Source organism: Carassius gibelio, chromosome B18 (genome assembly GCF_023724105.1).
Source record: "Carassius gibelio isolate Cgi1373 ecotype wild population from Czech Republic chromosome B18, carGib1.2-hapl.c, whole genome shotgun sequence".
NCBI lineage: Eukaryota > Metazoa > Chordata > Actinopteri > Cypriniformes > Cyprinidae > Carassius > Carassius gibelio.
In genome coordinates this window covers 22,626,616-22,647,018 of record NC_068413.1, presented here as the reverse complement: position 1 = coordinate 22,647,018, position 20,403 = coordinate 22,626,616, and the positions used below count along the sequence as shown (strand labels likewise).

The following is a 20,403-nucleotide window of genomic DNA, read 5'->3' as shown; positions in this document are numbered from 1 at the left end:
TGTTCGTGTCACAGTGCAGCTGCGTGAACATGGTAGCTCGATATAATACACATCCGATCATCTAATCGCTTGAATGTCCAAACCATAAAACAAATATAACTGACAAAGTTTAGTGAAGACGCAAGGCTCACCACTCACGCGCCATCACTATGTGTTGAACTGGCATTCACCTCCGTGTTTTGCTTTTATGCCACTGACTGGAGAGCAGAGTCATGTGGCTACACACTCGCTAGTATGCTTTTAAGGGGGAAGTGTTAACAATATTAAAAAAACGAAATAACAGACATGGGAAAATTATGTCGGTTAGAGGTTATGCATTTTGGTTTTGATGATTTTTCGATTAATCGTCCAGCCCTAGTCCATATCAATACAGAATTCAAGAGATTTATGTAGGGTTTGGGTATTTTCTAACAGCTGTGGCTCATTTGGTTTTTATAAAAAAAATATGTTCTCTCAGTGCTTTGACATACAACGATCAGTCTGCGTGCGCAGCGCCACTCTATTAGATGACATTGTAACAAAGCACTTTATTGTTGAGTATTTTTCTACTCCATTTTGTTGGACTTTTTACTGGCCTATTAGGCCTATATTCATTTGCAAGTTCAGGGATTTGGTACTTCAAAGTTTCATTGTTCAAAGTACTTTAAAATATATACTGTGTGCATGCTCCCGAAATAAAGGTTCAGAACGATGAATTGTTTTTCTTTATAGGAGTCATATTCAGTCATCTCTTTAAGGGTATGATCAAGTATTTTCCATTGTGTAATTTTCAGTAAACAAACAAATATCAATAAATGTAAAAATTTAGAATCTTAATAGTTATAAAATTGCAATACTCTATCGCAATATATATTGAATTGGCACACAAGTATTGTAGTAGTATTGAATTGGCAGATAAGTGTCTTCCCAGCCCTAGTTTATATATATATTCAAGCATTCAGTTAGGTTTTTGTACTTAATATGGTGTTTATCAGTCAACATCAATTGCAAGACTGCAAGAGAGCCAATTCTGATTTCTTCTGCTATACACTATTGCTTGGCAAAATATTGAGCAGGAGCTCTGGGCATGTGAACTCGCTAATCTTATTGGTTGACCAGTTTTTTTGCAGTGCGATGAAGAGATTACACCGCCTCTCCATAAATTTGTTTGCATTAACTGCATGAGATTGTTCAGACCAACATGAAGGGACATTAACATCTGTTTATGTAAATTTAAATATTCATCACTCATAATTTTTGCTGCAAACTTTTGTCTTGCTGGTTTGTTCAAAAGGAAGAATGTTTAAATGATTACTTAAGATGCTACCTACATAGGATGCACATTAGGCTTTGGAACTGGGCATATGTTTCAGGCTTAGTCTAAAAGAGAGCATTTGCTGATTTAGGAGAAAATATAATAGGCGTCTCAATTAGGGCGGAGCAAATCTTTTTTTTTTTTTAAATGATGTTGATTCGATATCGATTTTTAAAAGCTGTGAATCTATCTTTTACGATATTTATTTCAGCAAACATTTAAAATATCTAATTAATGTGAATCTTTTCATTAGTCTTCTTCACTAGATGTCACCCTCTTATTTACTTTACACAATGTTACAACAGAAAGCCAGTCACTCATTAGCCGTTTCCAATGTTGGACCAAAAGCGTGCATGCTAGTGTGTGCCAAGGCCAGTCGCATTTCCACGGTCACTTCCGGTGCTTAATCGTGCCTCGTCTGTGCTTACTCTGGGCCAATGGCCCGGGTTTTTTGGCCTGACGAAAACCTTGGGCCAAAGCGGGCCAGCTGGGGGTAGAGGAGGGGTTATGAACAAAACCGGAGTGTCTCCGTGTCTGGAGAGCACTAGCGCCATGGATCATTTCAGAAAGCTAACAGTTGTAACACCACCTTTAAAGACTTTTTAAAATAAGTTGAGCTCAAAACTCACTTTCAGTCAGCAGCAAGTGTTAGAAATAACTTGATCTGATGTGGATTATAATCACCATTCAAGGCAGAAATATTTATAAGCGATGCAAAAGTTTAAACGCGCTAGGCATTAAAGGGGGGGTGAAATGCTCGTTTTCACTCAATATCCTGTTAATCTTGAGTACCTATAAAGTAGTACTGCATCCTTCATAACTCCAAAAAGTCTTTAGTTTTATTATATTCATAAGAGAAAGATTGTCTGTACCGATTTTTCCTGGAAAAACACGACCGGCTGGAGCCGTGACGTGTGGGCGGAGCTAAAGAATCACGAGGGCCAGTAGGCTTTTGCGTTGAGAGCATGTGGAAGCTGTGACATTACCGTGAGGGAAAAACCATCATCCAAAACAAACCATGGTTTACAGTCAGATTCAGCCGTTTATTTATGATCCAGAATCAGATCCCGAGGCTGAAACTGAACGAGAGCAGCAGCAGCAAAGACTCGCTCCGAGCGGGGCTCGAACCCGGGTCTCCGGCATGGGAGGGGACGCACTAACAAGGAGGCAGAGATATTTTAAGCAGTTTTACTCACCGCCTGCGGTTCCAACACACGATCGTGACCCTTTTTCGTTGGGATTGCATCATCCTTAAGAGATAAACGATACGCAAATCCGTCATCAAACTGGGCCTTGTTTGTAAAACAAGCATCTTCGAAATGCAGGGAACAAACAAAAACACTTGCAAAACTCCACTGATGCTCTGTAAAAATAAACTCCATCCACTGGTCCCTTAATGCTGTTTTTTTGGTAATCTGTGCAGGGTTGTCTTGCCCTGGCAACCACAAACACACTTCTTTTGTGACTTTTCGCGACGCTCTCGCTCTGATCAGTGAAATGTCTGTGCTCAGCCTCGCTATACGGGAGCGCGCGCTCTTCCGGCAGAAGTGCCCTAAGGACCCATATAAGGAAATTCCGCTCCATCTAACGTCACACAGAGCCATACTCTAAAAAAACTTTCCGAAACTTGTGACAAACTGGAAGGAGTATTTTGGGAACAAAAATACTCCTTCAAATGTACAACTTAATTTTTGAAACTTTGTCCATGTTTAGCATGGGAATCCAACTCTTTAACAGTGTAAAAAACTGAGTATGCATGAAATAGCATTTCACCCCCCCTTTAACGTCACCATAGTAAACATGGTAAATGTGACCGGTTGAAGAAATCAGACTTTTATCACATTTGTGTATTTATTTAGTGACATTTTATCTGTCAAGTCTTGTCTCAAGAGTTTATCTCCGCGTATACAGGTGCTGGTCATTTAATTAGAATATTATCAAAAAGTTTTTCACTAATTCCATTAAAAAAGTGAAACTTGTATATTATATTAATTTATTACACACAGACTGATATATTTCAAATGTTTATTCCTTTTAATTTTGATGATTATAACTGACAACTAAGAAAAATTCCAAATTCAGTATCTCAGAAAATTAGAATATTACGTAAGACCAATACAAAGAAAGGATTTTTAGAAATCTTGGCCAACTGAAAAGTATGAACATGACAAGTATGAGCATATACAGCACTCAATACTTAGTTGGGGCTCCTTTTGCCTGAATTACGGCAGTAATGTGGCATGGCATGGAGTCGATCAGTCTGTGGCACTGCTCAGGTGTTATGAGAGCCCAGGTGGCTCTGATAGTGGCCTCCAGCTCTTATGCTTTGTTGGTTCTGGCATATCGCATCTTCCTCTTCACAATACCCCATAGATTTTCTATGGGGTTAAGGTCAGGCAAGTTTGCTGGCCATTTAAGTACAGGGATACCTTGGTCCTTAAACCAGGTACTGGTAGCTTTGGCATTGTGTGCAGGTGCCAGGTCCTGTTGGAAAATGAATCTGCATCTCCATAAAGTTGTCAGCTGTAGGAAACATGAAGTGCTCTAAAACTTCCTGGTATGTGGCTGCGTTGACCTTGGACCTCAGATAACACAGTGGACCAACACCAGCAGTTGACATGGCACCCCAAACCATCACTGACTGCAGAAACTTTACACTAGACCTCAAGCAATTGTGTGCCTCTCCTCTCTTCCTCCAGACTCTGGGACCCTAAATTTTTATTTTCTGAAATTTATTTTCATCAGAGAACATAACCTTGGACCTCTCAGCAGCAGTAGAGTCCTTTTTGTATTTAGATGCTTCTGACGCTGTCTGTTGTTCAAGAGTGGCTTGACACAAGGAATGCAACAGCTAAAACCATGTCTTGCATACGTCTGTGCGTAGTGGTTCTTGAAGCACTGACTCCAGCTGCAGTCTGGAATCTCCCCCACATTTTCGAATGGGTTTTGTTTCACAATCCTCCTCAGGGTGCGGTTATCCCTATTGCCTGTACACTTTTTTTTTTTCTACCACATCTTTTCCTTCCCTTCGCCTCTCTATTAATGTGCTTGGACACAGAGCTCTGTGCACAGCCAGCCTCTTTTGCAATGACCTTTTGTGTCTTGCTCTCCTTGTGCAAGGTGTCAATGGTCATCCTTTCGACAACTGTCAAGTCAGCAGTCTTCCCCATGATTGTGTAGCCTACAGAACTAGACTGAGAGACCATTTAAAGGCCTTTGCAGGTGTTTTGAGTTAGAGTGTGGCACCAGGTGAGCCTCTCGCCATGGGCACCAAATAACCTAGAGCCGGCCCTGCGTAAAGGCACCAGAATGAATGAATGAATGAATGGCGGATGGTGCAACACTGTTTTGTTTATACAAGCATGGATGACGCTTGCGGTGATTTCAACCTCTGCCATCTCTCTATGATGATATACAGTATTGTTCAAAATAATAGCAGTACAATGTGACTAACCAGAATAATCAAGGTTTTTCGTATATTTTTTTATTGCTACGTGGCAAACAAGTTACCAGTAGGTTCAGTAGATTCTCAGAAAACAAATGAGACCCAGCATTCATGATATGCACGCTCTTAAGGCTGTGCAATTGGGCAATTAGTTGAATTAGTTGAAAGGGATGTGTTCAAAAAAATAGCAGTGTGGCATTCAATCACTGAGGTCATCAATTTTGTGAAGAAACAGGTGTGAATCAGGTGGCCCCTATTTAAGGATGAAGCCAACACTTGTTGAACATGCATTTGAAAGCTGAGGAAAATGGGTCGTTCAAGACATTGTTCAGAAGAACAGCGTACTTTGATTAAAAAGTTGATTAGAGAGGGGAAAACCTATAAAGAGGTGCAAAAAATGATAGGCTGTTCAGCTAAAATGATCTCCAATGCCTTAAAATGTAGAGCAAAACCAGAGAGACGTGGAAGAAAACGGAAGACAACCATCAAAATGGATAGAAGAATAACCAGAATGGCAAAGGCTCAGCCAATGATCACCTCCAGGATGATCAAAGACAGTCTGGAGTTACCTGTAAGTACTGTGACAGTTAGAAGACGTCTGTGTGAAGCTAATCTATTTTCAAGAATCCCCCGCAGAGTCCCTCTGTTAAAAAAAAGGCATGTGCAGAAGAGGTTACAATTTGCCAAAGAACACATCAACTGGCCTAAAGAGAAATGGAGGAACATTTTGTGGACTGATGAGAGTAAAATTGTTCTTTTTGGGTCCAAGGGCCACAGGCAGTTTGTGAGACGACCCCCAAACTCTGAATTCAAGCCACAGTACACAGTGAAGACAGTGAAGCATGGAGGTGCAAGCATCATGATATGGGCATGTTTCTCCTACTATGGTGTTGGGCCTATTTATCGTATACCAGGGATCATGGATCAGTTTGCATATGTTAAAATACTTGAAGAGGTCATATTGCCCTATGCTGAAGAGGACATGCCCTTGAAATGGTTGTTTCAACAAGACAATGACCCAAAACACACTAGTAAACGGGCAAAGTCTTGGTTCCAAACCAACAAAATTAATGTTATGGGGTGGCCAGCCCAATCTCCAGACCTTAATCCAATTGAGAACTTGTGGGGTGATATCAAAAATGCTGTTTCTGAAGCAAAACCAAGAAATGTGAATGAATTGTGGAATGTTGTTAAAGAATCATGGAGTGGAATAACAGCTGAGAGGTGCCACAAGTTGGTTGACTCCATGCCACACAGATGTCAAGCAGTTTTAAAAAACTGTGGTCATACAACTAAATATTAGTTTAGTGATTCACAGGATTGCTAAATCCCAGAAAAAAAAAATGTTTGTACAAAATAGTTTTGAGTTTGTACAGTCAAAGGTAGACACTGCTATTTTTTTGAACACACCCCTTTCAACTAATTGCCCAATTGCACAGCCTTAAGAGCGTGCATATCATGAATGCTGGGTCTTGTTTGTTTTCTGACAGTCTACTGAACCCACTGGTAACTTGTTTGCCACGTAGCAATAAAAAAATATACTAAAAACCTTGATTATTCTGGTTAGTCACATTGTACTGCTATTATTTTGAACAATACTGTATCTCCAGCTGCTCTGAGAGGCAATTCATCAGCATTTTATTGTTTAATTTGACAAAACTACTGTCAAATCACATACACAGCAGCTGCAAGTTACTCAATGCAACCCATCAAAATTAAAGTTAGTATTTTTTTTTAACGTGAAGAAACTGTCAAAATGACTATTTAGCTGTCTTAAGACTCAGTATAACAACAATCCTAGTACTAATAATAAATATTAATTCTTTATTTGTAGAGGAATTATCACATTTTTTTCTTTTTAATTTTAACCATAAACCTCTGTAGTGCAGCACTTTGTTTGCCTGAAAATAAAAGGTATTTTCATTTGATTAGGATAAATTAAATTGTTTTATCCTTTCATCTGATTACCAGAAAAATTAAGAACATTTTATATGGCCCTATTGTTGTAAAAAAAAAAAAAAAAAAAAGGGACCCTATACAAAAAATTAATTAATAAAAAGTTTAAAATACAGGCCTGTGGCTCTTAATTATTTTAATAAAATCACCATTTGTAATCTGATGTAAAGGTTTTTTTTATTTTCTATTTCAGTAGCATTAGGGTTAGGTAAGATAAGCAGAGCGTGGCTGCTCAGATGCGTGATCTTATTGAGTGAATATCTCTGACATCACCGGAAAGATTGTAGTTCGGTTGAATATTTAAAAAGCAAGCAAGCAAAGCAGTGCACAAGTCACTAAAGTTATTTGACGGTGAAGAGAGCGAGAGTGAGAGAAACTCAGAGAGCATGCACTTCTGTTGCATGATCGTGATTATTGTTCGCTCCATTAGCGCATGCATTTGGATTTAAACTAAATCGTAAATATAATACAAACAAAAATTATATGGGCATTCACTATAAACAATCATTTATTTTAAGCGTCAATCATACACAATTAAAGCAAAAGTGAAACTAACAGACTGTGTGAAATGCGTTAGGCTAAGTGTCGCTCTCATTCTGCACCAATTGAAAACTTGTTTACCTTGCTTTAAAATTATGTTTTTTATTCATACGTGAGGGCCTGCGTACAATGAGCATGACGCAAATTACATGACCAAAATAGTGCACCATACTCATATAATGTGTAACGAGTGGTTTCCTGCATTATTTTAGGAAAATGTTTTGTGATTACAGTATTGTTGAGCTTCTGCAATGGAGCAGCTCTGATGCACCATTAAAATGAACAGTGAAGGTAACAAAAGGTTATACAATACATTTTAACAGGTATAATTAAGTGTGGAAATAACTGAAGGAAATACCTGTTTGCTAAAAGCCAACTAACATGATTCTTCTTACTATTATTATTATTATATTTATACAGGTATTGGTATCGGCGAGTACCAAAAATAAAAGTATTGGTATTAGACTCGTTCTGAAAAAAGTGGTTTCAGTGCATTGATTGGCGGAACCATCGGTTATCGGGAAAAAGTCCATGCTAACAGTTTTCCGGGTTGCGTCTATAGCTGCTATTATAAACTATGAGAGCGACCTCTAGAGGTGGAACTGACTTACAGCACATATAGTTTTTTTTTTGACACAACACTGTGTACAGAGTGGAAAACTTCAAAAGCACAGTTAAATGCAGCCGTCATTATATTACATTAAATTACATTATATTCGTCTCAAATCATTGTTAATGTACATAATGACTTCACCCTTGGCCTTTAAATAAACTTTTTCGGACCGGCCCTTGGTTTGAATGTGACCTGTCTGGGATGTGATACCCATAAGTTGACATAACCACAACGCAGTGCTGTGATTAGATTAGATTGATTAGATTGTTCATTAAAGGGGCACCTATTATGCCATTTTTAACAAGATGTAATATTGGTTTGTGTCTGTAAAGTTTCAGCTCAAAATACCCCACAGATGATTTATTATAACATCTGGAAAATGCCATATAAGGGGCGTGTCTAAAAAAAAAAGAGCTGTTTTGGTGTGTATCAATGTAAATGCAAATGAGCTGCATATTCCCACCCCATCTCCAGAAGAGGGCATTGCATATACATTTCTCTGCATTGCATGCATACAGCAATAAACAGCCAGTAGCAGTGCACAAGACTAACTATTTTTACTAGGAGCACTGTAGCCTCTGATTGAAAATGTTTAGGAGCACAAGTAGGAAATTGCAATGCGATTGCAATACAATGATCACATTTTCCCCATTTTAACTGCATCACTGACAAATTTTTTGATAATAAATAGTCTAGTCTGAAGTACAAAAACTTCTGTTGTTTCTGCTGTGTCATTGATGTCTGCTGAGGAATAGCATACTGTTCTCTGTGCAATTGATTAAAACACACTTGTGTCCTATGATCTCTCTGTGACTGGCTTCTAAATTAGGCTTGCTAACCTTTAACAGTCTCACTCTTTTCCCTTCGTTTAATGCTTTGTTTCTCTTTCTAGGTTTGAGGAAGTCCACTAAGAAGCGTAGTGAGTCTCCCCCAGCAGAGCTCCCCAGCTGTCGGAGGAGCACACGTCAGAAGACCACGGGCTCTTGTGCCAGCACCAGGTAATGAACCGCCAGCCTCTTCAAACCACAGAGCAGCCTACTGATCTACAACATGCACAAGCTAAACAATACATTTATGTGCCATACTGGCTGCGTGCATGACATTTTTATTGCTCATTTCCTTTAGAGAAAAATTGCACATTTTGGATAAGAATGAGTCTTTATAGTGTCCATGTATTGAGCCCCTGTTTTTACACATGCTGTCAAGTGAGGTATGCTTTGAAAGGCAATCTGGCAACATTTTTGAGACAGGTGAAAAATGTTTTTAAATAGGTGCTGTCTTTATAAATAAACTTTATAAATTACATTCCATGACACAATAACAGTAATATTTTTAAATTGTTGATCCGAATAAATGGTGATTGAACTCAACCAATGCTGCCTGAACTCAACCAATCAGGGTGTTTAGTGCCCAAGTCCCGCCCCCGAAAGTTCTGGAACTTTGAAAAAGTACCACCTCGCCAACAGGGACTTTCTGAGGGGCTTTTTTTTTTACCTGGAACTTTTAGTTCCTATTCCTGCGGTGGAAACACACCGAGTACCGACACAAAGTCCCTAGTTCCTGGGTAAAGTTCCTGCGGTGGAAACGTGCCTTTGGTTGTGGTTTAAAAATGTGCATGTAATGCCTTTTTTTCTCATTGTTTTCGATCACATCTTTTGTTCACATATTAAACTGAGACGATGCGCTCAGTTTAAAAATGGTTTCAAATAGTCCTCGTCTCTGCTGCACAACAGCGCTGAACACACCTGCCAAACGCAGCTCCAGTTGTGCAGCACGATAGAAATTGAAATGGAGACGTTCAAGTAAAAGTGCACAAAAGCAGCAACTTGAACTACAACAGGTAAAGCTGTAGTTTGTATGAATATTGGTAATATGGCTAACAATTCTGTACATTTCAAGTTGGAAGAGACATGTAGTTCCACTGTAGGAACTTTACACAGGAACTAGGCACTTTGGGCCTGGTACTTGTTGTGTTTCCACCGCAGGAACCAGGAACTAAATAAAGTTCCAGGTAAAAAAATGCCCCTCATAAAATCCCTGCTTGTGAGGTAGTACTTTATCAAAGTTCCGGAACTTTCGTGGGTGGGACTTGGGTGCTGAACATGCTGACTGGTTGAGTTCACGCAGCATTGTGATTTCGACCACCATTTATTCGGATAATTTTCAAAATATGACTGTTATTGTGTCATGAAATGTATTTTTGAAAGTGTTTCAGGTGAGAATGTTAGTTGTTTAAAACTCAAATCTGTGGTTTATTTATAAACACAGCGCCTATTTAAAAAATGTATTTCGCCGAGTTCGGAGACGTGAGCTCCACGCGATCAGCAGGAGATCAGTGCTTATGTAGCCGCCGAGAGCAGCCTCACCTCGGCTAGACCTTCTGATGTGTGCCGCTGGCTCTGATGTCTCTTTAGTGGTTAAACATAAAATATCATTCGTCTTGGGTAAATCTAACAGGTAATCCTTGGTCTGTATTAAATTTATCTATATGTTAAAATGAAAAGAAAAAAGGCAAATTTATATAAGAATTTTCATTTTAATGGCTGTATATATACACACATATCCCTGAACTAAGTACATGTCTGCAGCTGTTATTATGTTTAAATGAAAACGAAAGGAGGCAGTGGTATTTGATATCATAATTTGTTTTATTGTAAATATACAATGAGGACAATGGCAGTAGCCAAGACGAGCTGACTGAAGTTATAAAGTAAGCTGCTGTTTGCAGAATTATCGGATTTGCGTCGTCGTGGACATCACATTCCCGGGTCGAATGCGCAAAGTCAGAACTACCGAGGATGCAAGTCCAAAATCAGCGTACTTTGTATTGAAAAACGCGCACAGACCTACGTCACCAGTCTATTTGCCTAATCTTCCCGGTACTTTACACCGCAGTGGAAACGCAGCAAGCAACAGGTCTGAAGGGAAACAGTTCCTGGTATAAATATTCCGGGTAATTTCGGTGGAAACTCTGCATTAGTTCCCAGGTAATCTACAAGATGGATTGAAATGCTTATAAATTCAAGAAGAAAATAAAAAAAGAAACGCTTGACAGTATAATTAAAAGTTTAAAAAGTAAAAAAAGTAAAAATTGTTGCACCTAAAAAAAAAAATCTGGCAACTAAGATTAAATTTTTTTTTATAGGAGCCTTGCTAGATAATTATTATTATTATTATTATTATTTTTTTTTTTTTTTTTTAAGCCCTGCTACACATTTAAGCTAAAAACTTAAATCTTAAATGTAATGAATACTACAATTTCCGGGCTAACTTTGTCTGTAGACATCCTCTTTCACTTTAATAGGCTGTACTTCGGGTCAAAGCCATATTAAAAAAATGGTAGGATAAAAATGTCTTTACAATGGTATGCACTTTAAGAGCATTATAAATATGATTTTTCACAGCTGTCTAAACTCTTATGGAGTTTCTGTCAACTAAAAGTGTTTGTTGAAAGATATGTTTTATCTATTGATGATGTAATCCATACTATTCTTGCTCATGTATTTGTTGTGGTCGCATTTACTGTTTTCGGTGAATTTTCACAGACAAAATCCAGGCACCTGAGGGTGAAAGATTTAACCACACAAATTTGGCAATGGGTTCAAGTTGGTAACCTGGAATCTGTTTTCGTTACTTACTTTACTGGAACTTCCAGTTCATCCTCATAAGAAATCGGGTGCAGTGTTTTGGTAGAACTTTTTTGCTATCTTTTTTTCTGAATGCTTGGAAAGCTTATAACTGGCTAAGTGACATTTACACATTTAGCAGCTTCTCTGTTACCAAGAACGATAAATGTTAATAATATTGGTATCTGCACTGATGATAAAGTTCTGTTTTTTTGTGTGCTACGGTTATATTGTCTTTTGCTTTAAATGCTCACGTTCTTTAAAGTTGGCTTAATTCTGTGCTTTTTGGCTATGGACATTTTCTTAAAGTAAATAGTGTATTTTGAAAGTTTGGCATCATTTTAGTCTAGTATGTGTGGATTTTAATGAGAATATTGGTCTTTCTCTATCCCTTTTGTTTCTTTTCTTTCTAGTCGGCGAGGCTCAGGCTTGGGCAAGCGCGGAGCAGCCGAATCTCGCCGACAGGATAAAATGGCTGACTCCGACAACAACCAGGATGGGGCCAATTCATCCGCCGCGCGCACAGAGGAGACACCACAAGGGGCGTCAGGTAAAAGAGCAGCAGTGTCATGAGATTTGACTATACATTTTATGTTATGCTACGACCGTATGAGTGAAGAGCACAATGACTATGTCTTAATGTCAGCACGAAATGTTGTGTTGTATGTAGTGGCCTTCTTTGCTCATTTTCTCTTTCTGCTGTGAAGCGTCTAGCTCAGTGGCTGGAGCGGTTGGTATGACCACCTCTGGAGAGAGTGAATCAGATGACTCTGAAATGGGAAGATTGCAAGGTATGTGTGCAGGGCAAAAAATTTTTTTTTTTTGATTAAAAAAATTTATTTTTTAAATGATGTCGGTTCTATATAAATTCTCAAAAGCCGCGAATCGATCGTTTCCGGTATTTATTTCAGCAAACATTTAAAAGAAAATCTGATTAATGTGAATCTTTTCATTAGTCTTCTCCTCTAGAGGTCACCCTCATATTAACTTTGCGCAATCTTAGAACAGAAAGCCTGTCACTCATTCAGTGCAATGCTCAGGTAAAATTCTATTGTAATACTGCAAATCTGCGGATGCATTTGACATCACACGTAAAGGCGCCATAATTTCCACAATGAATGAATGAAAACGGTTTTGTTTACATGAGCGCGGACGACACTCATGGTGTTTTCAGCCTCTGTTGTCTCATTATGATGAAATGAATACACAAATGCTCTGAGAGTCACTTCATTAGCATTTTATTGTTGTAATTTGACAAAACTACTGTCATATCATGTACACGGCAGCTGCAAGTTCCTTATGGCAACCAGTCAAAATAAGTTTAGTTTAACGGTAAGAAACTGTCAAATATTACTGTTCTTAAGACAAAAATGTACAACAAAGCTACTAATAAATATGAATAAATCTTAATTTTTATAGGAATTAACCACATTTGTTTTGTAAAAATATTTAGTTAGCAAAAATAAAAGGTATTTTCATTTGATTAGGATAAATTAAATCGTTTTATGCCTTCATCTGATTACCAGAAAAATCAAGAACATTTTATACGGCCATATTATTTTTTCAAAAAGGACCCTATACAAAAAAAATAAGGTTTAACCTCTTAGTCTGCAAAAAACCTCTCAACTTGCACGTGTCAGTGTTTATGAATAGGGATGGGCGTTTTCCCGCAAATATCACATTCGAATATTTGAGCTCACAAAAAACGAATATTCGAATATTCGTTTATTTAATTAAGTTTAATGAGACATGTTAATTTTCAACAACATTTATTGTTTCCGTCATTTTGAACAAAGTGAAGTGAAGTGACATTCAGCCAAGTATGGTGACCCATACTCAGAATTTGTGCTCTGCATTTAACCCATCCGAAATGCACACACACAGAGCAGTGAACACACACACACACACACACTGTGACCACACACCATCACGCTCGTGATGCGCACACGGACACGCTTTTTTTTTAGGCGCGTCCACACTGCATCGAGTTAAAAACATCTCAACTTTTCAGAATGCCGCAAGCGCACCCCGGGTCATGTGACAAGAACTAAACATTCAGTTTCATCCTTTCCCGTAACAACGTTGAGAGCTCAGCCAAGATGAAGGAACAGCTGATCATAGTTGTATATGGATTGCCTTTTTGAAATAAATTTTTAAGCAGAGCTACTGAAGGCAATTGTTTGTGCTGCAAATCCATTTATCCTTTGCTGAAATTTCCGTGTCTTCATGGAGAGAGCGCATCATTGTTGCTTAGCAACGGCAGACACCTCAGGAGCGCTCCTGCCCGAGTGCTTTGGAGAAGGAGAAAGCAGTGCGATTATGTGAATGACCCCTTATTCATTGATTAATTATTTTTTGCTTGCACACATCTTCAAATATGCTGTGGAGAATCATAGAATGTGACCAAATTAGGTTTTATTGTGAATTTTTTTTTTCTTGCGAAATTCAAATATAATTTTTATTTATCAAATAATTAGAGCAGAACGAATGTTCGACTATCCGTGCACACCCCTATTTATGAATAGATTAAATGAAACGGGACAAATGTAATCTTGACAAACTATGTATAATTATAAAGATCTAAGCCTCAAGCATCGACGACAGATCGCTGTTTTTCAATGGAAAGCTTATAAAGACTTTATTTGCTACATTTGTGTAAGCAGTACACATAAAAACATGAGCAATGGAAACGCTGTACATACCAGATCCGTCGTAATAACGAGTCATAAACACATCCACATCTGTAAATCCCGGTTTAGTTAGGAAGCTAAGGGTCCACTGAACGACATCTCATGGAGCATGTTTAGTCCAACGAAGCAATAACGTTGTAATATGGATCATAATTCCTTTGGTTACATTTCAGTTCTTAAGCTACAGAACTGTTTGTGTCCGTTATGGAATAATTCACGGTCGGAAAAACTGTGTCTTGGAAGTAAAAAAAAATGGCATGGTTTTGCAGTGTACAGTGTCACAAACAGAATGAGGTGATCCACTGGAAAAAAAAGAATGAATGAAAGATAGGCGAAGGATAGTTTATTTGAATTTTGGCGCTCTCTCGTGACGCGCTCTGACGCACCTGTCAGCTGATGGAGGCGGAACTTATAGCGATCGCCTTTTTCTTTGTTTTATTTTTCAAGTTTTTATATATGTGAGAGTGTGTTTTATGTTAAATGTAAATGTATTTGCACGATTACCATCTGTTTGAGTGCAAATCAGCCCAAAATCAGCTTGCTATTACTGTATGATCACAGCTATCAAAGTGAATGCGTCTATATGAATAGAGAGAGTGGATTATTTACTTTATGGCACATTTGTGCTATTACCATTTGTATTAGTGGCCATCAGCACTTATTTGCATCATAATTCATTGTAAATGCTGCATTTCTAGCAACCTCAGGATTTTCTGTAATTGGCAAACAAAGTAAAAAAAAAATATTTTTCTTATTATTCTTATTTTTCTTACTCCAATTATTCTTATTGTATTTTTCTAGTGCTCAAGTAAATTACTTATGATGTCTAAGTTTCTGTCTAGTGTTTTATAACTGTAAAAAACTATGCAGTGGTATGTTTACTGACTAAATAGTTTGTAGAAGCCTTCAATACTGTTGGGAAATATATTTTCTTATACTTGGGGCTTGTGGGGTGTTTAGACAAAATATTTGCAGGTGTCTCATTTTTCATGTTATTTTATTCAGATTTGAAATAGAAACTCATGAGACATGTGACTTTCAACCCGTTACTTTTCTAGATTGCTCCAGGACGCATTTCATGTATTTTTATATCAAATAAAAACATATTTAAGTGTGGGAGAAAAAAATTTTTCAAGGCACTTCAGTGTCTATAACTTTTAATATTTTTTAGCATTATCAAATCTGGTTGATAAAAAGCCCAAAGTGTCTTCTTTCCAAAGACACTAAAATTATCTTTGTAACACACTGAAGTAGGAAACGGTTACAATTACAAGTTTGGTAGAGCACTTTCAGCTGTGAGTCCCATAATGGGGGGAGCTGGCTAACAGGTTAAAATACAGGCCTGTGGCTCTTAATTTTTTATTTTATAAATTTACCATTTGTAAACTGATATTTACAGTTCATTTTTAGAAATATAGCATTTGTACTAAAACTATGTTCACTGAATGTAATAAAAAAATAAATTGAGAATTGAAGCAAAAATCTAATTGAATCCAGAGCTTGTGAATCGAAATCAAATCGAAATCGAATCTGAATCGATACCCAGCCCTACCTGCTACTCATGTACATACTATGTGTTGAACATGGCATATTTAATAAAGTAATTACAATTACTAATGTCAAAATGCAAAAAAAAATTTTTTCAAAGTGAATGAAAATGAAACAGAAACATGTAGTTTTCTCTCTCTCTACAGCTCTTCTGGAGGCCAGGGGCCTTCCTCCTCACCTGTTTGGCCCATTTGGGCCCCGTATGTCTCAGCTGTTTCATAGGACTATCGGGAGTGGAGCTAGTGAGTGACCTTGACTTATGTTTGTCATTTTTGTGGGATGATTGAGTATTTTTTCAGCAACTTAACAGTCTGTCTCTCTTCACTTGCAGACTCAAAGGCACAACAGCTGCTGCAGGGGCTTCAGGCTACAGGAGACGAATCCCAGCAGCTCCAGGCCGCTATAGAGATGTGCCAGCTGCTAGTGATGGGTAATGAAGAGACGCTGGGAGGATTCCCTGTCAAGAGCGTTGTACCTGCCCTGGTGAGTACTCTCCCTGCATAAGGAGGTTCACCTGGACCTTGTCTGGTTTACACAGTAGTTCATTCTGGCAAAGAACTGCTATATAAGAAAAAAATAATAATGCTTTCTATACAGGTTAGATGTGCCACAGCAGCATTTTCAGTTAGCTGTCTGCCCTTTTTGTTTGTACACAATGTTGTCAACTATATTTAAAATGAATATAATCATTTATAATTGAGTCATCCTTTTGGGAAAAAAGGTTTAAAGGCTGAAATATGATATTATTGATTATAGAGCGATTATAGATAAAGTTTGGTGAAAACATGTTGTTTGAGCTGTAAAGTTTTCTCTTTTCAGTAATTTTGCTCTTTAGGATGTTATAGTAGACAGCGGTCTACCCTACTTAAATAGTAATAATTGAATTTGTGCAGGTCTTAAAGCTTAAAACCCCTTAAATTAAAAAATAACTGGGTTGTTCTTTTTAAAATTCATAATTCAAGAGAAAAACAACATCCTTTCTGTGTTGAGTCAAGCATCCTCTCTTGCCTTTCCCTTCTTGCCCTCACATCTTACCCTCTTCTTCTTACCCTCTTCCTTTGCAGATCACACTATTACAGATGGAGCATAATTTTGATATTGTGAGTATTAAGTACTTCTGTGAGTGGGTGCATGTGTCCATGCAGACTCAGAACATTGTGCGAACTGCAGTGAATCTTATTATCTGGCAATCATTTCAACCATCTATTAACAGTCATTCAATTTTGACACAATGAGAGAAATAACTGTTTCCCTCATGTGTCCTTTCTCAGATGAATCATGCGTCTCGCGCCCTCACCTACATGATGGAGGCTCTGCCGCGCTCCTCGGCTGTGGTGGTAGACGCCATCCCTGTCTTCCTGGAAAAGGTAAATTGCACCTCACCGTTCCTTTGAAACCTGGCTGCCAATTATGTGGATGACATAATTAAAGGTGCTGTATCAAGGAAAGCAGGCTTTTCTTTTGAAATAATAGTATAAATATAGACATTGTGTTTTGCCCAGCTCCCTTTTTGCCAACTAAGTTGCAAAAGCAAGTTATCATCAAAAACAAGTTACAACATCACAACCAGTGTCACCTATAACCACTTACATTTCACACATTTAGTGTCTGCAGTCTTGATGGGAGTCTGGCGTTTCATATATGAGGAAGTTAAGTGTCTTTGTGTATGTTGTCTCAGATCCATGTTTCCCTTGTGTCCACAGCTACAGGTAATCCAGTTTATCGATGTGGCAGAGCAAGCTTTGACTGCCCTGGAGATGTTGTCACGGAGGCACAGCAAAGCCATCTTACAGGCTGTGAGTTCTGATGCTTTCTGAGTGTCGTGCTCCTTGATTACTAGATCAGCCAATATGATAAGACACCAGTCAAACTGAATGAATAATTAAAAAAAAGTTTGAAGCATTAACATAGAGAGTAGATGTGTGGACACAGGTGTGCTTTGAATGTGAATCGGTTCTGTTGGCCCCACTTTATTTCTTAAATAAAATGACATTCCACTAAGGCTGTGCTGTTTTATTGAAAATGTCTATAGGGAGGTCTGGCTGACTGTTTGCTGTACTTGGAGTTCTTCAGCATCAATGCTCAGAGGAACGCATTAGCCATCGCTGCTAACTGCTGCCAGAGCATCACACCGGATGAGTTTCACTTCGTCGCTGACTCTCTGCCCCTGCTCACCCAGAGACTCACACATCAGGTGATGAGCTGAAACACAGCACACATCTCATTCACATTCACAAGAGCAGATGCACGGCTGTCGTGTCTAGATATGTAACACAAACATAAACACGCCACAAGGACGTATGCGAATATGTCTTCCGTAGTGTGAATCACACCTGTTTGACTTTCAGATGCCAGACAGTCAAATCTGTCTACCTCAGATATATCAGCATATTTATTATGACTTTTGTTTTACAGGATAAAAAATCTGTTGAAAGCACTTGTCTCTGTTTTGCCAGGCTGGTGGACAACTTTCAGCACGAGGAGGTGAGAAATGCACACAAACACGGCGATCTCATTATCCTTAAAACTTTATCTGATCAGTTTGAGCAAATTTCCTTTATTTAAATGGTTAATTTCAAGAAGAAAATAAATAAATCACTAACTGTTTTCAGGTGTGCATAATAACAATTTTAATGGATAAGTTTGCTGGATTTATTTTTTTTTATTTATTTTTTTTAACTTGAAACCTTTGTAATTATACACTGTCTGACATGTAGGTATTAAATCAACAGCGTGTAAACATCTGTTTTTGATTGTCAGCAAAATGCTTTCTTTTTCATAATCTGGTGGAAACGCACAGCTCCAGGGCTTTTGATAAAACTACAGATTGTAAACATCCAATGTTTGTTTTTTTATATTCCAAAAATGTATTGTGGGTGTTGAAATTTTGGCAAAAGTCGACTTATTTATCAAAATTAGTTTGACATGAGCCGAGAGAAATGAATCGAGAAAAAAATACCGTCTACAGCTGCGAGAGGGCGCTCTATGCTGCTCGGTGCTCCTGTAGTCTCCCACTGAAAATATAGAGCGCCCTCTTGCGGCTGTAGACAGTAATGGTTTCTCTTGGTTCTTGGTTCTAAATGAATGCGACTTATAGTCCAGTGCGACTTATGTTTTTTTTCCTCATCATGACGTGTTTTTGGACTGATGCGACTTATACTCCGGTGCGACTTAAAATATGGTAGTTCATACAAAGCTGTGTTTTAAATTTGGTGAGAATAGGACACGCGCACTAGAAAAAATCATTAAATTAATTCAGCAATTTTATTTAAAAATTGCAAATGTCTTGTGAATCACTTCAAACTGAATTGTCAAAACAACTTATTTGTGCATTGGCCGGCACTACTCTCTTAACATTTTTGTGCATTTAGTGTAACCTCATTAACTTCTGCTCTGTGTGTCACAGAACCTGTTGCAGCAGGTGGCGTCACGGGACCTGCTGACCAACATCCAGCAGCTGCTGGTACTCACTCCACCCGTGCTCAGCTCCGGCATGTTCATCATGGTAGTGCGCATGTTCTCGCTCATGTGCTCCAACTGCCCATGCCTGGCTGTGCAGCTCATGAAACAGAGTAAGTCACTCGCAGGCATGACTAAAGAGTCCTGTTTTTATTAGAAAATAATGCCAACACTAAATGTAGTTCTTAAGAACATTTTGTTTTGCACGTATTCAAGATGAAGATCGATATGTGGCCTGTTTTATGAACTTCAAGTAAATGTATATTGAGTGACTGTGCATATTTTGTGTTTGTAGATATAGCAGAGACCCTGCGTTTCCTACTCTGTGGTGCATCCAGTGGAAGCTGTCAAGAGCAGATTGACCTCGTTCCCAGAAGCCCCCAGGAGCTTTATGAACTCACCTCACTCATCTGGTATATGAAATCACCTCTCTCTGTGTGGTTCTGTCTGTGATGTCTGATTAAATCCTTTGAGTAAACGGAGAAATTATAACGAAGCTTAAAGGATTATTTCACTCCAAAATGAAATTTGTCATCTTTGCTTGTAAATGAATGTTTGATCACTGTGTTTTATCTCTCTGCTGTAGTGAGCTGATGCCATGTCTGCCTAGAGAGGGCATCTTTGCGGTTGACGCCATGCTGAAGAAAGGCAGTGCTCAGACCACAGAGGGCGCCATCTGGCAGTGGAGAGATGACCGAGGCCTGTGGCACCCGTATAACCGCATCGACAGCCGCATCATTGAAGTATGTTGATGTAGTTAGTGTGGCACTCAGAAGACCAGTTAATAATTCAGAATCACCATTGATCTTAATTTATCGCTTTTTTTTCTTAGACTGCACACCAGAACGGGGAAGACGAGATAAGTCTGTCGACACTCGGCCGTGTCTACACCATTGACTTCAACTCTATGCAGCAGATAAACGAAGATACTGGCACTGCCCGAGCCATTCAGAGAAAACCCAACCCTCTGGCCAACCCCGGCACAGGTGCATATGCCACACTTATAATATATTTAATATTCCGTGAAAATGTCTAAAAGTAATGCAGAAAGACAAGAAATTGTCTTTTGATGCAAGAGATTGGATTATCAGAAGCAAGAAAAGCTATTAACACTTGTCACATGAACTTGACATTAACATAACAACATTTTAATTAACAAGATCTACATCACAGCATATCTTCTTTGGAGTGCATGTTTGTTAGAGCAAATTGGACCGCCCTTAACTCTGAAT

The 20,403-nt window shown here is 38.4% G+C and overlaps 1 protein-coding gene across 12 annotated transcripts in view; it reads left to right on the top strand.

Moving 5' to 3' along the window:
• The window catches only part of LOC127977604 (E3 ubiquitin-protein ligase TRIP12), a 53,739-nt gene that overhangs the window by 18,411 nt on the left and 14,925 nt on the right, over positions 1 to 20,403 (top strand). For all 12 annotated transcript variants that reach the window (XR_008158267.1, XM_052582571.1, XM_052582565.1 and 9 more), the window contains 14 exons: positions 8,741 to 8,846; positions 11,888 to 12,024; positions 12,182 to 12,265; positions 15,859 to 15,954; positions 16,044 to 16,195; positions 16,777 to 16,812; positions 16,984 to 17,079; positions 17,416 to 17,508; positions 17,745 to 17,906; positions 18,128 to 18,196; positions 19,119 to 19,284; positions 19,467 to 19,584; positions 19,758 to 19,914; positions 20,004 to 20,157. Coding sequence is in view for 11 of the 12 variants with exons in the window: in XM_052582571.1 (XP_052438531.1) it covers positions 8,741 to 8,846; positions 11,888 to 12,024; positions 12,182 to 12,265; positions 15,859 to 15,954; positions 16,044 to 16,195; positions 16,777 to 16,812; positions 16,984 to 17,079; positions 17,416 to 17,508; positions 17,745 to 17,906; positions 18,128 to 18,196; positions 19,119 to 19,284; positions 19,467 to 19,584; positions 19,758 to 19,914; positions 20,004 to 20,157 (1,626 nt within the window). In the remaining variant the exon portion in view is untranslated. The remainder of the gene's footprint in view (positions 1 to 8,740; positions 8,847 to 11,887; positions 12,025 to 12,181; positions 12,266 to 15,858; positions 15,955 to 16,043; positions 16,196 to 16,776; positions 16,813 to 16,983; positions 17,080 to 17,415; positions 17,509 to 17,744; positions 17,907 to 18,127; positions 18,197 to 19,118; positions 19,285 to 19,466; positions 19,585 to 19,757; positions 19,915 to 20,003; positions 20,158 to 20,403) is intronic.